The sequence below is a fragment of the Neovison vison genome, chromosome 13 (assembly GCF_020171115.1).
Source record: "Neovison vison isolate M4711 chromosome 13, ASM_NN_V1, whole genome shotgun sequence".
Classification (NCBI taxonomy): Eukaryota; Metazoa; Chordata; class Mammalia; order Carnivora; family Mustelidae; genus Neogale; species Neogale vison.
Genome location: NC_058103.1, coordinates 144,312,675 through 144,334,613, shown reverse-complemented (window position 1 = coordinate 144,334,613; position 21,939 = coordinate 144,312,675). Strand labels below are relative to the sequence as shown.

Sequence of the window (21,939 nt, the reverse complement as noted above, 5' to 3'; positions counted from 1 at the left end):
TGATGCCTTTGCTTGGTCCTTGAAACTGTGTGATTTAAAGGCTTGCAATATCCTAAGCTGTGGGCCAAGGTGGGCATGCCACTTTCTTTCATTACCCTCAATTGAAAGCATGGTTCTTTCATTAGTAAGTATTTTTTTTTTCCTGTTCTTCCTACTTTGAGACGGCTTTTCATTTTCTCAACATCTGCTTTCTGTCACCATTCCATTAATTTGTTCACCCCCACTCATACCTGCTAATGGTTCATGGGCCCCACTTTTAGCAGTTTTGTTGGATATAAGCCCAGATACAACCCAGGCAGTGTGAAGCCACAGAAGAAAGCTCTCCTCTATTTAATGAACTCCCAGGGTGAGTGGGAATTGATTTAATATGGTTCTAGGTAGTCATCTTTCCTGACCGTCTTCATGATTTCCTCACACCTCTCTATTTCTTCAGCATGCCTGCCTACCAGATTTTAAAATACTCAGAATTCTGTGAGAGAGCTGAACCTGAGCCATACGTATCATCCTTTTGGGGGGAACTGGATTCTTCTTCCATGGTTTTTAGCTACTTAATCTGTAAGAATTCCCTGGGCTCAGGACTAGGAAGAAAGGTCATAAAAGGCTTGCTTAATTGCTGTGCAAATAAGACTTCTCATCTGGAAACGACTCAAGAGGCTGCAGTCTTGTGTGGCTTGGTTAGTTACAGGAGAACCTTGTACCATGAAATCGGCAAAACATATAAGTACTCTCTGGTGACCTAGCAGTGCTGGAAGCTTCTCTTCTGGCCCATTGAACAAAAGCATCTACACTCCATTTCTCGACCTGTTCCTTTGCTTCCTGCCTATGTGTATGTGCCTGTGTGCATGGAGAGGGGATTATTTTTTCAAGCTCCCCGGATGCCTGGCATTCTTTCATTTCATCTGGTATCACATTCTGACTTCCATTTTGGATCAGAGAGTGGATGAGCCACGCTGACAATTCATCCTTCTGACAAACTGTAGAAGACACACCGCCGTACATCTGTCTCTCGGATACTGCCCCAGAAGCCTGATCCAGATCCAGACACGAATGAAACACCAATATGCGCTCACCCTTCGGTGGTGGTTATGATTTCCCTTTGTCCCTGTCACAAAAGCCTCTGGATTCACTGTATTTTTGGCATTCACAACAAAGCTGAGAAATTTGCCTCCAAGAGACATATTCATGTCTCAGTCTTTAAACTCAACCTTACCTATCTCCTCGGTTTCAAATTCTATCTACTGATTTATTTCCCTCAGCTTTTACACCAACGTAGATCGTGTTTCTACCGAATGCCCATCTATTTTTATACGATGCCGAGAAGAATACAATGGAACCCCAAACAACTGGCACCAAAGCCGTACGTGGCCAACCTACATTTTGCCATTTTCTTGTTGTTCTCTTGGTTTTCAGAGGTAGAGAGGATGGTCTCCCCTCATAGCTCTGCTCACAGGGGATGGTCCCATCTCAAGTACCACACTATGTCCATTTACTAAAATACCAAAAACCCATTACTGCAAATAAAAATTAAAAGTACCAAATATAATTTGGCACTTACATTTATTTTGTTAACGACTGTTTTTACTGTTGCCACATACAGAATCCCACATTCCTGAGGGGGCCAGTAAGTTGAAATACATACCGCAAAATTCAGAAAGTTATTCTCACCTACCGAGTGGGAGAGTTGATTTGTAAAATGTAGAGTTAGCATCCTGCCAGCTCTGGGCGAGAGGGAAATTGAAGTGCCAGCACTTCCAGCATGGTTTTGAAGGAAGTGTCGTACTGGTATCATCCAGACTGTGACCAGTATGGGCAAAGGGAAATTGAGGGCAGAGTAAAACCCCAGTTAATTCTATCATTATCATAACCATTTATGATTCTGTGACAGAATTTACCCACCCCTAAGACACGGATAAAACCTAAAGCCCTGAAGCATGAGATGTGAGTGTTTTGATGAGATTACTTTTCTCTCCCCTAAATGCCCCCCACCTCCCCATGCCGTAGCCACACTATGGTCCATATCCATCAAGGGGGGGCATCTATACCCTCACCCCATGCCTTTGCATCTCATGCCTTCATCAGACAGGAGCTCTGATACCCACTCTGTGGACTTCCATCCATCCTTCCAAATTCTCTTATGATAGTCTCTTCTCTAAGAAACTTTCCTAATTTCTGCAGCCCATGTTTAATGGGGACATAGCAGACCAAGCGCAGTTCTGTTACAGGACATGTGGTATTTCTCTACAATATAACCTTTTCTCCAGTGAGTCCGTTGTTTGAGATCAGACAGGGCATTCTGTTTGTTGTTGATTCACCAGAGTTTAGCACGGTGCCTTCTTTGACAAATAGTAAGTGCTCAAAGATTATTTCCTCAAAGACCCTTGAAAGAGGAAGTAAATTAATCACCACCCCCCCTCCCCTTACCACCTGGTTTTGTCTGCAGAAACAGGAGCCCAACTCACATGTTGCCCTCACAAATGTGATCAACGCCAGATTGATATGAAGTAAGTATCACTGAGGCCATCGGGGGGTGGCGTTTGGGACTGGGGTTCAATAGACTACTCAGGAGAAGCACAATGAGGAAGCGATAGATAGCCAGTGATCTTGGTCACTATTTAAAAAAAAAAGAAATCTAGAGGCACCTGTGTGCCTCAGTCAGTTAATATGCATCTGACTCTGGATTCCAGGTCAGGTCATGATCACAGGTCATGAGATTGAGCCCCACATCAGGCTCTGTGCTGGGTGTGGCACCTGCTCAAGATTGTCTCTCTCTCTCTCTCTCCCCTTCCCTCTGTCCCCCTCCACCACCCACTTCTACACACACGTGCTCTCTCTCTCTCATGCTCTAAAAATAAATAAATAAACAAACAAGCAAACAAATAAATAAATCGATTGTCCTTCATTTGACAAGATGACTTCCAATTCAAGGGAATGTTCATTTTGAGTCATACCCCGGCTGTGAGAGAACAAATGGTCTCGTTCTTGTATTTAGGACTATAATGAAAGGAAACTGTGGTTTGAGAATTTGGAAGGGAGGTAAAGAGAAAGGCAGAGAAGGAGGAGCTGTTTCTCCCAGTGTGACCCTGGGGGAGGAGAAGATGGCTGAGGCAAGATCACCTGGACGGGAGAACACTAACAACAATGAAAACCATGATGGTAACAGCCATGAGTGAACAAGCCCTTGGTCACATGCCGGGTCTAGAGCTGAGGACTTCATATATGGTCACATAGTTAATCTTCTCACAATTCTGTGAAGGTGTGAAGCACCAGGAGGTTACCTATCTTGCCCCAAAGCTGCACAGAAGGAAAGAGGCAGACCTAGGGGTTGAACCTGGGCAGGCTAACTGCGGATGCCAGTTCCTTCAGATGGGGCAGGGAAGAAGGGGAGGTAGAAACGGAAGCAGTACAATACTCTGTGAGTATGGCTCGCTGTGGTTGAGATTCTTACGGATGAAGCTAAGGTTTTGCTTTGGACAGCAAGTGCAGGGATTGGCTTTAGGAGATGGATTTTTCCTCTTAGTTCTACCCAGTAAAGAAAATTAAATGGAGTTCATCTACTCCATTGGTCATCTACCTCAGTCATGTACTCTCTTTTCTTCAGAGTCATTGTGGAACTCGGAAGGTAGAAATTGTTTGCCTTTCCTCGCTTACTGATCCAATTATGTTAAGGACCTGGGTTTGTGAAATGCTCAGTGATGTGGTACCTCCAAAATGTTTTCATAGTTTCATTTGCAATGTGGCAAAACAAAAAGTGTGAGGCTTTGAGTCAAAGGGATTGGAGCCTTCCATGCTGTATGCCTTTGGATAATTCAAATAACCTCTTTGATGCTCAGATTCCTCTTCTGTAGAGTGAGGAGAGTAATTTTAGCTCTCTCATGGGGCTGTTGATGAATATCAAATGGAACATTACATTTGCCAGCATTTTCTAAGCTTTGGGGAGATGATGTAAAGTGTTGTACGAGGGTTCATCATTGTCGTGTTCACTCGCTGTTCACTCAACAGCTATGTACGTAATTCCCGCAGTGCGTGAGCTCTGTTGTGGGTGTTGGGGATTCTAGAATGAACAAGTAAACAAGACACCTACTCCGGGGGGAAACAAATATGTCCACAGGGTGGACAAAGGGAGAAAGGCAATAAGCCAGTAAACAAATATAATCATCTCAGATGCTAAGTACTATGAAAAATCAAACTGTGGAGAGATTTTTGGCTGTTTCGTGCTACACCATATTCCAACCACTAGCAATGACGGATTGCAGAATACTCACATAAACGTATCTTCTAGGCATTCATACCACGGCAGTGTGAAATCCAGAGTGATTTGCTGCGCTGTTGAGAGCCCGCTGTAACTTTTGCCACCTGCCACCCAGTAAACACATCGAACACATGCTTGCAACACTCCAGTAAGTGCATGTCTGTGACTGGTGATTTCCTGGTGTCCCCTTGCCATGAAGGATTCATAAAAGGGTTATGGCATGTCGAGTTAAAAGGTAACTTAGGGCTTTAATGAGCTCAATGTCGTGACTTTGGTAGAGGTAGTTCAGAATAAATGCACATCGTAGAGTAGCACACTCTACTAGGATAGCATAAACGCAAGCCCAGGAATTACCCTTAGCTTAATCCAATTACCAGGCTAAGTTACTTAAACTCTGTATACTCACTTTCTCATCTACAAAGCCGGGTAGTAAAAGTACCTTAACTCATGGGATTGTTGACTGTATGACCCACACTACTGTAGAAAGTACTTAGAATGGTTCCCGAATATGGTACACTTTCAATACATGTTGATTATTACAGGTTTCCTCTCTTCTTCCATCACTCTGACCATCCCTCCCTCTGTCCTTCCTCTGTTCTTTCTTTCCCTTCATAGATGAGAAAACTGAAGACCTCAAGTTACTTTCCCATGAGTCAAAGTCAAGTTAGTGGAAAAGCATTTAAAAATCAATGTACTGTTCAGTATTTACATCTACTACAACTCATAACCGTAGGTTCAGCTGTCCCTCTGGGCATGGGATATTTTTTCAAAGGGATCAGGCTACAGAGTGAGTAGACTTTCTTTCCTCTATACCCCTCAGGAAGAAAGAACGTACAGCAGCTCTGCATGGATTCTTTGCCTTCCGTCCTCATGCAAAGCTGTGGCACCGAAGCAGTGACACCAGCTCCGCACACCAGGATGCCTGCCGTGGGGACAAACGGGTTGTCCCCTTTGCCGCTCTGACTCTAGGGCATAATCATAATGATTACCTTTTGTGGAAACCCTGCTCTATACCAGACCCTAGGCTACACAGTTTATATATAACATTTAATTTTTTCAGAATAGTTGTTATTATCCTACTTTTAAACTTGAGAGAAGGCAGGCATGGAACTCATTCGGTACCACACAAATGGTCCATCTGATTTCCAGCCTGTGCGGCTTCCACTACAAAGCACTGCATAGAGATGATCAAGTTCCTAAAATTATCACGGCACAATGTTCATGATGCCATGAAAGACGGCTTTCTGAAATTTAACATGCAAAAAGTGGGGAGCCTGGGTGGCTCAGTCAGTTGAACATCTGCCTCTTGATTTCAGCTCATGTCGTGATCTCGAGGTCATGGGAATTGAGCCCCGCAATGGGCTCTGCAGTGAGCATGGAGTCGGCTTGAAGTTCTCCCTCTCCCTCCGCCCCTCACCAACTCATTCTCTCTCTCTCTCTCTCTCTCTCTCCCTCTTAAATAAATAAATAAATAAATAAGTGCCCAAACCTTGCCACCCATACTGGGCATCATGGCTAATAAGCACCATGAATACCTTTGCCTTGAGTAGGGGACATTGACTCCTTTTACTAACCACAGGAAAGAAAAACGAGGATTTTTTTTTTTTTTAAAGAAAACTGGCCTCTGCAGTTGGTGGTAAGCTTTCACCAGCACTGATGGCTAAGGCTTCCCCAACACGTCGCACGCGAGGCATCCGTTAGACCCCATGCGCTCAGAGCTAGAGCCAGAGCAGCGGCTGCGGCAGCTAACACGATGTAAATGTTTAAAGCTCTAATCAGACATCCAGTCACCAGCTTCACGGTTGCTTTTCCTTTTGATGAGGAAATATGCAATCCCTTAGGGGTGAATGTCAAATGTTCATAAACAGAGAAGCATCCGAAATACCTGCGAGCGATACTTATTTATAGGAATCATTTATCCCGCGTCTCCGTGTGCCTTTCCAGCTCCCGTATTCAGCTGTCACATTACCGCTCACCGCACGGGCACCCATACAGCCACACGCTCTTTCTATTTATGTGCACGGAACCCAGCGCCCTAATTGTTTCCACATCTCTAAGTAGCGCCCCCAGCAATTCCACTCCTGCCAGGTGGAAGCCTGAGTTCCTCGACGTCAGCGTCTCCCCACAGAAAACCTATTGGCAAGTCATGTGTCTGTCCATTCATAGTTTCTCCCCACATCAATCAGCCACTATGTTCGTTTCTATTGAGCACGTCTGTCCTAACCAACACAGGGTTCTTTCCTTATTCAGTGCATTTCCTGCATCCGCCTTTCCCACTTCCTTCCTCTTTGGACCCTCCTGTGAATGTTCACACATATGCACATCCTTGGCACAACCAGTGACTGTTCCCTAATGCTCGTGGCCAACATGATGGGGATATACATTTGTTTTACATTATGGAAATGTGAGTTCAAGCCCAATTTTATCACTACACCACTTTGGGTTAACATAAACTATTTAAGTCTCCTCATCGGTAGGACCCGATTAATAACACTAATCTTACTGTTTTTGTGGAGGGGATGCTATAAATTACCTGCTCTGCCTATAAATCCTGGTTTTCTGTGAAATACTTTCTCAAGACCTTTCTATAAATATTTGCTAGAACTTTCTCTGTGGAGGCACCTGGGTGGCTCAGTCGTTAAGCCTCTGCCTTCAACTCAGGTCATGATCCCAGGGTCCTGGGATCGAGCCCCACTTTGGGCTCCCTGCTCGGTGGGAAGCTTGCTTCTCCCTCTCCCATTCCCCCTGCTTGTTTTCTCTCTCTCACTGTGTCTCTGTCGAAAAAATAAATAAAATCTTAAAAAAAATTTCTCTGTGCAGGGACTATTGTTCATATTTTTCAATTCACTTAAGCTCCAAATACCTCTAAGAGGTAGACACTCTTGTTATTCTAGTTTCAAAAGATGAGAACACGGATTGGCATAGAGGTTGGTAACTTGCATAAAAACACACAACTACAAGGGCAGGCAAGCAAGATGCCAGTCCTCATCTTTCTGGACACAAAGCGCCAAATAAACTATTTACTGTTGACTCCTCGGCGCCTAAACAGTGTGTTTGGCTCTGTAGATTTGACTTGATGGTATGAGTTACTGCTATCTCCAGAGTGCACTTATGTTATCGTGTTGTGATAGTTCAGGGCCATCCGGTGGGCTTGAGAATGTGACGAAACTGGGCAGGTAGGTCACAAATGCAAATGAATACGGAGGGTCTGGAGTTGGCCATTTTAAACATGTTGGTCTCTTCTGGGGAATACTGATGACAGATTGAGGACACTGATGAAACTACTGCTTTAAAAACACCTAACAGGGACGCCTGGGTGGCTCAGTGGGTTAAGCAGCTGCCTTCGGCTCAGGTCATGATCCCGGCGTCCTGGGATCGAGTCCCGCATCGGGCTCCTTGCTCAGCTGGGAGCCTGCTTCTCCCTCTGCTTCTGCCTGCCATTCTGTCTGCCTGTGCTCACTCGCTCTCCCTCTCTCCCTCTGATAAATAAAAAATCTTTTAAAAAAATAAAATAAAAACACCTAACATATCTGGTATGCTTGCTACATGCCAACACCCAAAACCAACAACTCAATATATACTATCTTCTTTGAGCCTTACAACAACCCTATGAGGTAGATAACATTGTTACTCCAGCTCAGTGGATGTGGAAACTCAGTAACAGAAGTTTAAGTAACTTGGTCGTTACTTAAGTAACATTGATATTAACAATTTAAGCCAGGGTATGGGCACTGATACTCAGTCTCCAAAGCCCCCCTATGGTTGAGCGTCATTTCAGGTATAAATTTAACAGAGTTAATGATATTACCTAACTCACAGTGTTACGGGAATTAATGAGATACTACATTCTTGACATAGTTCTTGGCATGTTGAAGGGTGAGCTCAATCCATATTAATCATTCGTGTTCACAGCTGCTAGAGTTCAAGCTCTCTGAGTGCAGATTATCATGTCTTTAGTGTCCTTTGATATCTCACCCCCAGGACCCCAGGAAGTGTGCTGCTGCCTAGGGTTGGCACATAATAAATGCTTTTGAATAAAACTGAGCAGAAAATGGGGTTCAGGCAAAGGGGATCAGAATCCCTCAGGAGGGATTTAGGTGAGTGGATTTCAGGAATGCCCGGGGGCTTGGAGAAGGGTGTGGTTGCTTGATAAGTCCCCTTCCATCCATGCAATAAAATCTAATCTGAAAAAGCCTTATCTCTTTGGAATTCCACTGACTTCCCTAACCACAGGAATGAGACTGATGCAAATTCCTACCTCCTACCGTCGCCCTCTGAATGGGCTGGCCAGAGCCACAGAACAGCCAAACGCCAAGAAAGAGGAATCAAATGGCTATGATTGATGCCTTCACCTCATCATTGCCTCCTACCCACAAGGGACACACTCAGAGCATAGATTTACCTGGAGCAGGTGGCAGGCCCAGTCACACGTTCCAAAGCACAGAAGACTATGTTCATCCAGACGCCGTATGTCTACATATGCAGACATAAGCAGACACTCAGAGGAAAAGAGACGTCAGGGATGGTGGAGCCTACACGAAATCCAGCTCCCTGGGCTTGGTTGTTGAACAGGAACCCCCTGCTGCAGAACCAGGTACCAAGGCCTAATTTGTAGGCAGGTAGTGCATGCCAACACACCTGGGCGGCCGTGTAAAACGTTTATAAATCAGACCCTAATGAACACCCTCTGTGCTTTAGGACTGCACTTAACTCTTTCTCACTTCTCAGTTGGTAGGAAATGGAAGAAATAAAAAAATATACCAGGAGGGAAAGAAGGAAAATCATATTCCTAATAATTTCCCTTGCAAAAGAGGAATGAAGGGAGTTCATTGGAGCTGTGATACTAAGACAATTATGGCTACAGCACGTTGAGAACTCATTATGTGCTGAGCGGGGAGACACACAGGTCCGACGGCGGGCACAAGGTATCTTTCTGACAGATCGTGACTACTTTATTTCACACGCGTGCATACACACACACACACACACACACACACATTCCATCCCCAGGCACTCAGAATCCCCCCAGCACTCCCAAATTCCTGTTCTCCAGTGCACTCCCCACCTTCCTATATACCCTAGGTCTTACCTTTGTTATTTACTCTCTCCCTGCTGCTCCCCACTCCCATCCGAGAACCCAAACTCTCAGAGCAGGAGGCTACGTCTCCTTATTCACTGTCGTGTCTCAAGAGACACGGTGCCTGGAACAGTGTCCTGTGCAGAGCAGGCTCTCAGTGAATGTTTAGTGAACGGATGAAAGAGTGATTATTTACCATTTTGCAGCTCGTCTCTCCTTCCCTAACATGCAAATATACACACACACATACACACACACGTGCACTCCTGGCACACCTGGCTTGGTACTGGGAACTCCTTGAGGTCAGCAACAGTTTTGCATTGACTCTGGTCCCAGGCTTCAGCACAGTGCCTGGCCCAGCCTTCAAGGACCAATGGTTCTGGTTGGTAAAGCTTCTCCCCAGAATGTCCTCCAGAGCCCCATTCTATTCAGTTTTAATAGGCTCTATTAAGTCTCATTTTTCAATTCTTTTCTTCACTTTTTTCCCCGTAGTTTTTTTCAATATTTCCTTCTGAGCAATTATTTCTCCATTTTTCATTCTGAGTTTTTGCATTTTTTTTTCCCCTTGCGATACCGTCATCTACTGCTGAACGACATGTCTTCCTCCTGGGCAACTATGTTGAAGTCTGTGCTATAGATATTACATCAGCAGCACCCGCTGATATCATCTTTGCCAAAGTGGTATCTGGGGAGCCCAGCCTGTGTAGAGGGGCTACAAGGTGTTACTTGGGCAGAATGAAGAAAGGGAGCTGGAAAGACTATTCTGGAAGGAAAGGAAAGTTCTGGCTAGGGCTCATATTCAAGGCAAGAGCCCAAGATGAGCATGCCAAAAAAACATTTGTGAAAGAAGAACCTGGCTGTGGGATACAGTAAAAAAGTTGTGGAATAAGGAGGAAGCCAGATAGAAAGAAATGTAGGAATGGATGATGGATTCTAGACTGATTTGAGCCTGTTCAGTCATTATTTCAATTAATACTTGTTGAGTACCTTCTAGGTGTCAGCTGCTGTACTGGGTGCCAAGGAGACCCGGATGAGACGGACATAGTTCCCACAGCGCTACATCTTGGAGCCCAGCGGGGAGCCAAGCACAAATGGACTGGTCATGTGAGTACATAATGAAGAGGGGTGTGTGTATGTGTGTGTGTGTGCGCATGTGTGTGACGGGAGGTTCTGAGCTACCCAGAAGGGTCAGGAAGGGCCTCCTCAGAGAGGCCACCGTTAAGTTGAGATTCAAAGATGAGGAAGAGTTACAGTTAAGGAGGCAGAGGAAGGTGAGGAGGGTTGGCAGGGAGTCCAAGTCGAGGAGATGACAGCCACGGAGCTTGTATCTGGGGAGAGAACACGTAAGAGGAAATGAAAGGAGACCCAAGGGCTGGATCAAGGAGATATGGAGATCAGTTTGAGAAGAGGCCAGAGAGATAGGTAGGGATCCCACCCTGGAGAGAAGCAAAGACCACAGAAGGGATTATGGCCTCTACCGTAAGAAGGGTGGGAAGCTACTGGAGTGATTTTAGCAGAAGAGTGATCTGTCACCATTTGCATTTTCTAAAGTTCATTCTGGTTAATATATAGGAAATGGTGTGGATGGAATAGAGGGAAGAAACAGAGGAGAACCCACTGGACAGTAGCTGCAAGAGTCCATACAGGAAGTTATGATGGTTCGGACCAGCATGCTGGCCATGAGCAGAAGAAGAATGGGGATATATTCAAGAGGTACAGAATATGAAACGGCCAGGAATTGGTAACAGACACAATATGCCAGGTGACGGCAGTTTCCAGCACGGCGCCTGGGTTTTCGGGTTGTGCTGCTAAATGGCTAGGGGAGCAACGTGGGTGAGGACAGGTGGGTCTAGAGGAAAGCATTTGGGAGTTTGGGTCCAAAAGTTGGCTTTAACCGACTTACTAGTCATGAAACATGTATGCCACGAGCTTCACTTTTCAAAGCTTATTTTCTTCATTTGCAAAGTGAGGATAACAACTCCCAGCCCAGAGTTGTAAAAATTAGATGAGACAAGATACATAAAGGGTGCGCTGCAGCACCCAGCTGGAAGCCCGCGTTCCACAGACAGTAGCGGTCACTGCATCTCTAACGCCATGATCTCAAGCCAGGCAACTCACCTCTCTCTCACCCGGGGTGGAAGAACAATGGCGGCCACCTTGCGCTCAGCACAGAGGAAGCACTTGCTGCACCTGCTCAGCACACATGACTTACTAATACCAACGTTCCAGAAATGTACCTGTTTTCTGTTTAGCTGAAAGAGTAGGAAACAACTGCACGAAGGGGCAAATCAGCCAAGAGCAAAACGTCAGACATTTGCCTGTTTTCGTTACTGCCCGCCTTTGACAGAGTTGTCTGCTGGGTCTGGACCGCCTCTTTCCAATCTGTGAAATGGAGGTAGAGTCTGTTTCCAGTTTATCTCCCAGGAACCGTGGAGAAGGTCATGGAAGAAAGGACCCCGGGTACCTGGGGAACAACAGATCACTGCTTCTCAACACGCTCACGGGAAGAGTGGGTTCTTCTTCAGGAAAGTCCGAGATAGCATCTCAGCCTCCAGGGAGCCACGAGACAGAAAAGCCAAGAGAAAGAGAGAGGGAGGTGGACAAAGACATAGCCTGGAGCGAACCGTGAGAGACAGTCGGCCTGCCTGCTGTCCACCCCTATGCGGCTATGTCAAGTCGGGGCCCATCACTGTTGATGAGAAATCAGATCTAGGGGCTGTGAGAAGGTACATTCCAAGGAGTAATTTATCTCTGGAGGCTGAACCTATGTAATGTCCTTACTAATCTCGGGCTCCTGGGTTATGAAGCCTGCCGTCAGGGATGAGTTATATTTCCAATAAGTCATTCTAGCTAATCAGGCTTTCTCATCATGAGCTGCTGAAGAAGAGACAGGATGAGCCGCTCAGCAGCTTCTGAGCAGGCGTCCCAGATGAGATGAGAATTCTTGGCAAGGGCTTCCTTCCTGTCCCAAACGGGCAGTGCCATGCCCCCCTCCCCTTGGCAAGTGGCACAGAGGGAAACACAGACTGCGCAAGCACAGGAAGATGACGGGGTCTGTGTTTGATAAGGTTATGATTAAATCAAGGTTTTTGCTCTAATTACACTGCCTTTAAATAAATGCAGCCTAGTAAGTAATTGTAATTGATGTGCAATTAAACATGTATTTATATCACCATTGCCTTTCTCTGTGCAGCTGTCTATTCCTGCTTCTCATTGTGGCTGGAGATACTGAAATCCGTCTGCATCTCAGGAGGAGGAAGCCCCACTTCTCTCATGTGGGTGCCTGGTCCCAGGACTGTAGGAGGAGCTCTGGGCACCGTCAGAAATGCCACAGCATTCCGGGGCCTGAATGATAAATTCAAGTCTTCTCGACTGACCTTTCCAGAAGAGTTAGGGGGCTAAGCATCCCAATTATCTTTCCCTCTGCCCACAGAAGGTTCTTATCTTCTCTGTGTGCTGGACAGGCCATTAAACATGGACCCGGCTTGAAAGGGGATGACAAATCACAATCAGGTAAAGCATCACTGAAGTCATCAAAAAGCAGTGATGAAGATCTCTGAGAGGCTAAGTGGCAAGTCTGTGAATTTCTATGTGTTGTCGCTATCAGGAAGGCAAGACCCAAATACTGCGAGAGGGAGACAAAATGACATGCAAGGAATCGCATGAAGACTGAAGCTCCATTATTATTTCAGTGAATACTTACTAATGCTAGCATCTAGAATAAATCATAAGGCTAAACACGCTCTCAGGATGTTCACAGTCCAAGCTGTATGAAGGTTGGAGAACCAGCTCAGGCAAAGAGTTTAAAAAATGGACATAAAAGGTGAAATGCTGAGCTCCAACAGAGTTGACTGTTGCTTTGGGACCTAGATGAATGTCATACACCTTTGGCCTCATTCCCCAGCCGCCATGATGTAACGCCTCTGAGATGGGCCCCTCTTCACCCATCAGAGGCTAATCACAGGGCCAGAGAAGTGCTAACACCCACCTCATCTGTTTTTATTCTCCAGCTAAAGGACGCCATGCATCTCCCTGACAGCTAGTCATTACGGGAGCATATGGGCACCGCAGGCTCCTGCCAGGGACCGCTAAGGCCCGTAAGAACCCAAGCAGAGCTCTGGGCTACCCTGGTGCTCGGAAGGGATCCACACTGTCACGAGATCCGATGACTGGTGTAGGTTTCTGACACCCAAAGGAGTGTTGTGAGACAGGCCTCAAGGGGGTGAAGGTGTTGGTGGAAGAGAAAAACAAGGAGGAGGGGGAAACAGCTCACCTTGTGTTATTGCAACTTTCTGAGTTCAGTTTCAGATCGAAAGCACTTGGAAGGTGCAAAATGGTTTTCAGCATATTACAGAAAAAAAAATGCAGCCTTTCTACTCTTCTGAGCTCTTCTGAGCTACCAAGCACTTCTCTAAGCAATATTTTATTTGACCTTGATCCTATGGCAGGAATTACCATCTCTAAGTGACTCATTCTAAAAATTAAAAAAAAAAAAAAAAAAAAAAAGGAGATCCAGAATGTTTAAGGGACTCTTCAAGGTCAGAGGATTAGGTGAATGACGGGCTTGGGAGTAAAACCCAGCTCTTCTGATTTCTAGCCCAATGTTCTTTAAAAGCCAGTCAAGTAAATGGGCACAAGGGATGTTTTAGGGATGATGGAAATGTTTCAAAACTGGTTGCACAACTCTGTAAATTTTCTAAAAATCACCGTGCACTTAAAACAGGTGAACTTTATGGTATGTAAATTATATTTCAAGCTGCCCTTAAAAATAAAGCAGCCAAGTGTAGTCAGCAGAGCGTGGGATCTGCTGTCATTATATTATGGTCCAGATCCTGATTCCAGCACTTTATGCCCTAGGTAACCTTGGATAGGTGCCTTAATTTCTTTACATATAAATTTCTTCATCTTTAAAAACTGGCATAATATTATCTACTTCTCAAGATTGCTATGATAATCAGAAGTGAAGCCATAACAGCTAATTTTATTTCTGTTATTTCTGATGCCTAAGAATTACGATATAAAAAATAATTAGCTCTCTGCTGCTTCCTTAACCACTAATGCTTATTTGTGTCAAGGCTGAACCTTGTATGAGCAGAAGGCATATAATGTAGTTTTAGTCAAAACCCCAAATCAGTGCATTTAATTGGCATTCAACTAGCAAATAATAGTGGTTCAGCATACCGAGGACATACGCGTCCTCACCTTCTCCTAAACTGTATACTCCCGAACCTGACTGTTCGCTGGGATCATTAGGAGACTTGTAAAAATCATGATACCTGGGCCCCACCCCAGAGAGTTTTATTTAAATGGTATGGAGTGTGGGCCTGGGCTTTGAGGATTTTGCAACCAACCCATGCGATTCTGGATTCTGATTGCAGCATAGTTAGAGAACCATAACTCATGGGCTTTTAACTCTGAGTACAATATGATCTATCTGGGGAGCTTAAAAAAGACCAAGCCTGAGCCTCACATCAAGAGGTTCTGATTTCATTGGTCCTGGGTGGAATGTGGGCAGCTGGGCACGTTAGAAGTTCACCCAGGTGACTCTAATGTGCAGCTCCAGCAGAGAACCACAGCTTCAAACCTTCTCAGGAAGATGCCACATGGATAAGAGATCTACTCCCTACCTCCCCACCTCACTCCTTTTCCCTCCATCCATAAAAAGGGCTTACAGGATGGTAGGACAGGCACTTCCTATAACCCACCAGGTGTTGATCTCAGAGGATAGGCCAGCTGTAGCTACACAAGCCCTGGGGCATTTCAAATTCTCAGGAATGAAGGAAGGGGATTATAACCAATGCCGACGCAGCAGGGGCATAAGCAAAGTAGCTACGTTTCTTCAAGTCATAGGGTCTGCATTGTGCACGGAAGCCGAACATGCATCAGAATAGAGCTTCCAAGTAGTGAAGAATTCAGGAGGTGCTTCAAGAGACTCTCAGGAAAGGGACTGGCCATCAGACCATCCATTCAACTAAGGTCTATAGAGTTGTGCCACTGTCATAGGTGCAGCGCCATTTTGAGCAAGGTAGACGTAAAAAATAAAAACTGACCCCTGCTGTAGGCAAGCCATTCAATAAAATGAGCCTGAGCTCACCACCAACTCTTTCTTATGTTAAACCCCAATCTCTGTTGGTCATCCCTGCTGCTCTTCAAGAAAGGCTCTAGCATGTCCCATATATGAATGCTTGTCACAGACCCCACTGCTCATCATCCCCATGCCTTCCCAACCCAAGCTCGAGATGATGCCCTCCCTTTCTTCCCTGATCCTGCCCTACCCAGATCCAGACTCCATCCATCCATCTATCTACCTATTTATTTATTTTAATCAAGCCAGTTACCACTTAAGAGACCATGAGAATGGAAGAACTTTGGGGGTAATCCATGAATCATCTGAAACTAAGCCTTGCTGATTGGGTCTGAAAAGCATGCTCTTTTAAAGGAGTTTTCATAAAACTCTAGGAAAACAGAAAGTTTCACTCACTGAACAGGTTCAATATGTGTCTTACCACTTCAACTACATTTCTAGTTCTTGATGCCTAGAGCAGTGCAGCAATGTCTTGTCCTTGATTGTGAGATGAGCCTTTCTGTCTTTATTGTTCATCCCATCCATCATTTGTGGACCCTTCCTTAGGGTCGGGTTGGCAGAATTCACCAGTTGTGGTAGACTTAGCTGTGAGAGAGGGTCACCACCTGCCCCAGATCCTGGCGATTTGTATTCTCAGAAACAAGAGAGCCCACAGGTCCAGCTGCCAATTTCCTCTCTGTGGCTTTCTACCTGCACTCCTTTCTCACACTTATTGCCCTCTTTCCCAAAATAGTTGATGAGGGTGATGCTGTCAGGAAAGCACTTAGAAGGGATAAGAGTGGGTAATCCCTTCACTACTGTGATTTGTGACATCACTCACCCTTAATCAGATGGTCTAAAGTACCTTATAAATCTAGTCCATTCAGAAGTTGATCAAAAAGCCCATCCAAACACATTTCAGAGGTGAAGTCAGAGAACTACTTTTAATTTTCTATAGCCCTGTTTCCTTATCAGTAAAACAGACATGGTAATAATTAATGAGATAAGGTACTTTACATGGAATCTAATTGATGCCAATGCTGTCTATTATTACTGATGTTGTTAGTTACCAGGAGAAAATGATTGTGTACTTTTTTAGAAGGGTTTGGAATGACCCGATGATGTGAAGAGTGATGAATGAGTGCTTGCCACGTGGTATGTATTATTTTAAGCACTTCTCTAATATGATCTCATTTAAGCCTAACAACAACATATCAGATAGCTACTGTTATCACTCTCATTTTATAGTTGAGGGAAATGACCAGAGAGAATTTAAGTAAGCATACCAATAATTATTCTTTCTCTGCATTAATAAAAACATGTGGTAGATTCCAAGGGAAATGAAAGAGAGAGAAAAAAGGTGGGGGGGGGGTTGAGGGAGAAATAATCTGAAACAGGTGCAAACGAAAAAGAAAGAGCCAACATGATGGCAGGTAGGAGGCAAACTGTGGTAGGAGGCAACTGAATGCTTGGTTCTTTGGTGAAAAAACAGTGAAGTTGTATTCACAGAAAGGACATGTGATAGATGCAGACGTGAGTGAACAATAGGATGGAGGAGGGAACGAGAGTGACAGAGGAAAGATGGAGAAGTCAAGTAAGGCAATTCACGTGCCCTCTGCATATTGGTAGTTCTCTGCATTTAATCCATGCCATGTGCAGACACTATTTAATAAAATAATGAACGATGGAATGAATAAGTAATGTCCATAGCCTAAGGCAGCAAGCACGGTAACATCTTTCTATTTCCCAAGCCCTGAACATGACTGTCCTTTGGAATCCAGCTGTCAGTACATTTTAACCAGTACTAAATTGGTGTTTTATAGTTGGGAAATAGCCATACAACATCTTTTTATCATTCCCATTGCACACAATTGAGTTGAGAGAGACTGAGTATCATACCACCACTTAGGTGGGTATACTTATGCTATGGAAACCACAAAGCAAAAGGGTTGAGGTCTCCTTGGCCAAAACGATTGGCTGGAGAACCAATGGGAAGAGTAACAAATCCTTCTCTATTTTCAAAACCATAATAAGATTGAAAAGAACAGCTCCTTCTATGAACCTCCTATTAAAACTAAAGCATATTATGGACAGAGGCCCTACCCACTCTGTTTCCAAGGGAAGCAGATTGCTGCTGAGGCAGGAGCAGCTTTGTTCTCCTCGGAGGAGGATTTGGGCTCACAGGCTAATAGAAATGCGCTCAGGGGGTCGTAGAGGCTGAGCTGGCATAACCTGTGCCTTTTCTGTCACTTCCAGAACTCGGGGATGAAATTGGATAGAGCTTTCTCCATTCCAGACACGATTCCATTTTTTTTCTGTTATAAGATCTATCAGGATTTCAGCAACATTATTCTCAAGCAACTTGGTATTCTGGTTCTTTCTGTGTGGTTTGCATAAGATTGGTCAAAAAAAAAAAAGAAAGAAAGAAAGAAAACAAAAAAACATTGGAAACTATCACCTTATTTTCACAACCTCTTGTTCCACTTATCCAATGCCCTCTGATTCAGGGACTGCCAGCAATTGTGATCTAAATTCCCCAGCCCCATCGTGATTTGTGTACCATTGTTCTAGTGGAGGCAATGGGGCTACTTATCATGCTGGAGGTACTTCCGCCCTGCAGAGCAGTGTGGCTGCTTCAGCAACCAGAGGACCTGCTTCTTAGGGAATTTTCCTAGGGACTTGTAAGTTTTTGAGGTAAAGCAGAGACATCTGCATGAACTGGGACCATGCAACGCTAAAATGTGCTGTAAATTGGACTTGTTTTAAAATTGTACACCCGTCATCTTCCCTCAGTCTGCCCCAGAACTGGCAACAGTAAGGCAAGGCACTCCCGAATGAGAAAACTCCCCTCACTGGATAAGGATCAGCATGGCCTGGTCAGTAGGTGACCAGCTCTGGACCCACAGTATCCGCACTCAAACTCCAGCTCAGCCGTTTGCCAGTTCAGCAATTTTAGGCAGGTTGCTTACTCCAGCTGATTTCGGTTTTGTCATCAGTGGCATTGTGAAGATTAAAGGGATAATAAGTAACCTGTAAATCACCCAAAAAGGTGCCTGAAATAGGAAAATACTTCAAGAAATGTTGGTTTTTATTGATACTACTACAGTTGGCTTTTATTCCTAAGGTTATTTCTATGGCCACCAACAAAACCAGATTGATAAAGAGTTATGGTATCAACCCCAAATTCTCCTATGGCAATTTATTCTAGTGGCTTTTCTCACTACTTTCCTACCCTGGACCTTCAGTCTAAGCCTAAACAAAGACTATTGAAAAGATTAACCTTTATTGTTGACTACTGAACACAGGAAGAAGAGTCCCAGGGAATCTGTCCTCCAGAGGTAAACCATACTACTTAAATGAGGGAGAACGTCTGCAAAACTGCATCCAGTCCAGGGACCACAAATTAAAAAGGGGTGTTAGTAACCAAAGATCTAGATTAAGATCATGAGGGGGCTTGATATATAATAAAAAGGATGAGCATGAGATACCATGTCTGAATTTTTGTTTTAATGGGGGAATGATGATAGCTGCATTCTTATTGAATCATTTATTCCTTCTTTCAAGAATAATTTTTTGAGACAGAACTTCCAACATGGCAGTTTTTGCCCAGCAAATCCTCTCCCCACAAACCAGCTATAAAACCAGAAAAAAATATTAAAAGATAAATTTGAGGGCTTTGGAAATCAACCGTATGTATATATCAAGTTGGGAAGCAGTTACCAATGAAAGAATAGACAACTGGAAGTCTGTGGCATCCTTGTTTTGGGGTACTCCCATCCCCTCCTCCTCAATCATTAACACGATAGTTCTACCAGAGTGGGCCAGTCTGTGAAAACTAGAAGTTTCACTGATGAAGAGGGCTGACTGTATTTGCAACAAGAGGGAAAAACAATACTGTACCTAACAGCATTGTTGGTTATCATAGCTAGCTCTGCCACAAGTGAAGTCAGAGACCAACAGCTCAGTTAGTCTAAGATGTAGACCTCATTGGGTTAAGCAATGAAGTGGCATAATAGTCAGAAATTTAGCAGGAAAATCTGGGAAATGACATAGTGATAAGGGGCCTTGCTAACTTTTCCACTTATACCCAGCTGACTGGAAAGCTGTGCACACAAGCAAAGTAAACCAAACAGAATCTAAGTTATCCACATATCATTGTGTGACTCTGTTTTTACATGTGCATGATAGGAACTGCAGAAATTAGTGTTATTTCAAGTTACTAATCTTGTAGTAATTTGCACCACAACATAGAAAATGACTATAGCTACAGTGTCAATTTTCTTTTCACAGCACACTACAGGCTTTGCCACAGAAGCATGTATAGCTTTGTTAAGGACTCAAGCTTTTGACATAGAAAGCAAAGAAGGACCACTTCATTTTGTAGTATTGGCAAAAGTTTCTATTAACCAGCAATGCACATGGGCTAGAGCAACACAATAAGATACAGAAAAAAATCATTTTATCTAATATAACCTCATTAATCATTGTTGACTGTTTACAAATCATTGTAAACCACTTTGTCCACATAAATAAATTGTTTTGCCTGTCAAAAAATATAATAACTAGAATGAAAATTTCATTAGAGGAAGACAATAGCAGAATTGAGATGTCAGAAGAAGGAATCAGTAAACTTAAAGATAGATCAATAGAAATTATCCACTCTGAAGAACAGAGAAGAAAAGGTTATGAGGAATAAAGACCTCAAACTCGGAGGATACCAAAAGACATATCAATGCAGTCCCAGAATAAAAGAGGACAGAGAACTGCCAGAAAAAAATTGTGAAAGATAAGTGGACAAACACTTCCCAAATCCAATGAACAATATAGCCTCCAAAACAAAGAATCTCAAAAAGTTCCAAGTAAGATCCATTAGACACACTGTACCCAAACTGTTCATAGCCAAAGGCAAGGAAAATATGCTCTTAATATAAAGAACACCGAAAATGAAACCAACAGTTGACTTACTATCAGAAACAATAGAAGTCAGAATGCAATGGAATGACATATTCAGAGTGATGAAAGCCAAAACCAAATCAAAACAAAAGTTGTCAACCATAATTCTGTATTCTGAAAAGCTATTCTTCAAAATGAAGACAAAATAAAAGATTGCCAAGCAAAGGCTGAGTTATTTTTTTAGCTGACTTGTCATAAGAAAAATACTTAAAAATATTTCATTTAAGTTCATATTAAGTTGAAATAAAATGACACCAGATGGTACTCAAATCCACATAAAAAAATAAAGAGGGCAAGAAAAGTAGGAGTTTACTATCAGTCTAAAGAAGATTGTCATAAGTTAAAGTACATGTTATAGTCCTTAGAACAACCACTAGAAAAATAAAATAGTAAGAAAACCGGTGAAGGAATTAAAATGATACAATTAAAAATTCTATTTAACAAAAATCATAGGCACAATAAAGGAGCAAAAAAGACCAGAAACGTATAGAACACAAAGACCAAAATGGTAGATGTAATTCTAACCTGACAATAATTACATTAAATGTGAATGGACTTTGGAATTGCCATCAAATGACAGAAATTGTTAGACGGGATTTAAGGATCACAGTCCAAATATATCTTCTCTATAGGAGACACACTTAAATTCAAAGATACAAATGGGGTGAAATTAAAAAGCCGTCAAACAATATGCCATGCAAACATAACCATAAGAGAGCTGGAATGATTATATTAATATCAATTACATTGTTTAAAAAAGATCACGGGGTGGGGGAGACAAGATGGCAAGTCTCAGTAGCAGACTGAGATGACTTCAGGTCGCAGGAGTTTAGCTAGATAGTTATCAAACCATTCTGAACACCTATAAACCCAATGGGACATCGAAGAGAAGAAGAGCAGCATTCTAGAAACAGAAAATTGACCGCTTTCTGAAAGGTACATGTGGAGAAGTGAACCCGAGGTGATGGGGGTGGGGTAGGGTCGGCTCCCAGCAAGCGGTGGAGCAGCGGAGCACAAAATCAAACTTTTAGAAGTCTGCTGCACTGAGGGACATCGCTCCAGAAGCTATGCGGGGTGGGGTTGTGGGGACAGTGTGGTCTCAGGACCTGCGGGTTCACAGAAAGACCTGGGGTCTCTGAATGTGGCAGAGCTGCCAGATGTCAGAGCGGGGAAGTCGGCTGCAGAGATGGAGCTAGGGCGGGGGGGCGGGGGGCTCTCAGCTCAGGGTCACCTTAAATTGTGATCCAAGACACAGTCGAGTCACTGATCTTTGAGCACGGATTCCAAAAGTGGCAAATTCGGGAAGACTTACCGTCCTCTGGGAGGAGCCGGGCTGCAGGAATCTGCTGGGTTTGGAGACTCCAAACAGGCCGTGCGCCAAAGACAGAAACACTTGGTCACAGGCTGGGTGAGCTCAGAGCGCGGCAGGAGACCGGGAAATGGGAGGGATTGACAGCTTTTCTCTGAGGCCGCACTGAGGAGTGGGGCCCTGAGCACGCGGCTCCTCTGGGCCGAGATTGGGAGACGCCATCTTTATTCCCGTCCTCCGGAACTCTACGGAAAGCGCTCAGGGAACAAAAGCTCCGAGAGCAAACC

The 21,939-nt window shown here is 44.0% G+C and overlaps 1 protein-coding gene across 1 annotated transcript in view; it reads right to left on the bottom strand.

Moving 5' to 3' along the window:
- Positions 1 to 21,939, bottom strand: part of AGBL1 (AGBL carboxypeptidase 1) — a 657,523-nt gene that overhangs the window by 38,039 nt on the left and 597,545 nt on the right. The window contains exon 22 of the mRNA XM_044232424.1: positions 11,508 to 11,516. Within this exon, the coding sequence (XP_044088359.1) occupies positions 11,508 to 11,516 (9 nt within the window). The remainder of the gene's footprint in view (positions 1 to 11,507; positions 11,517 to 21,939) is intronic.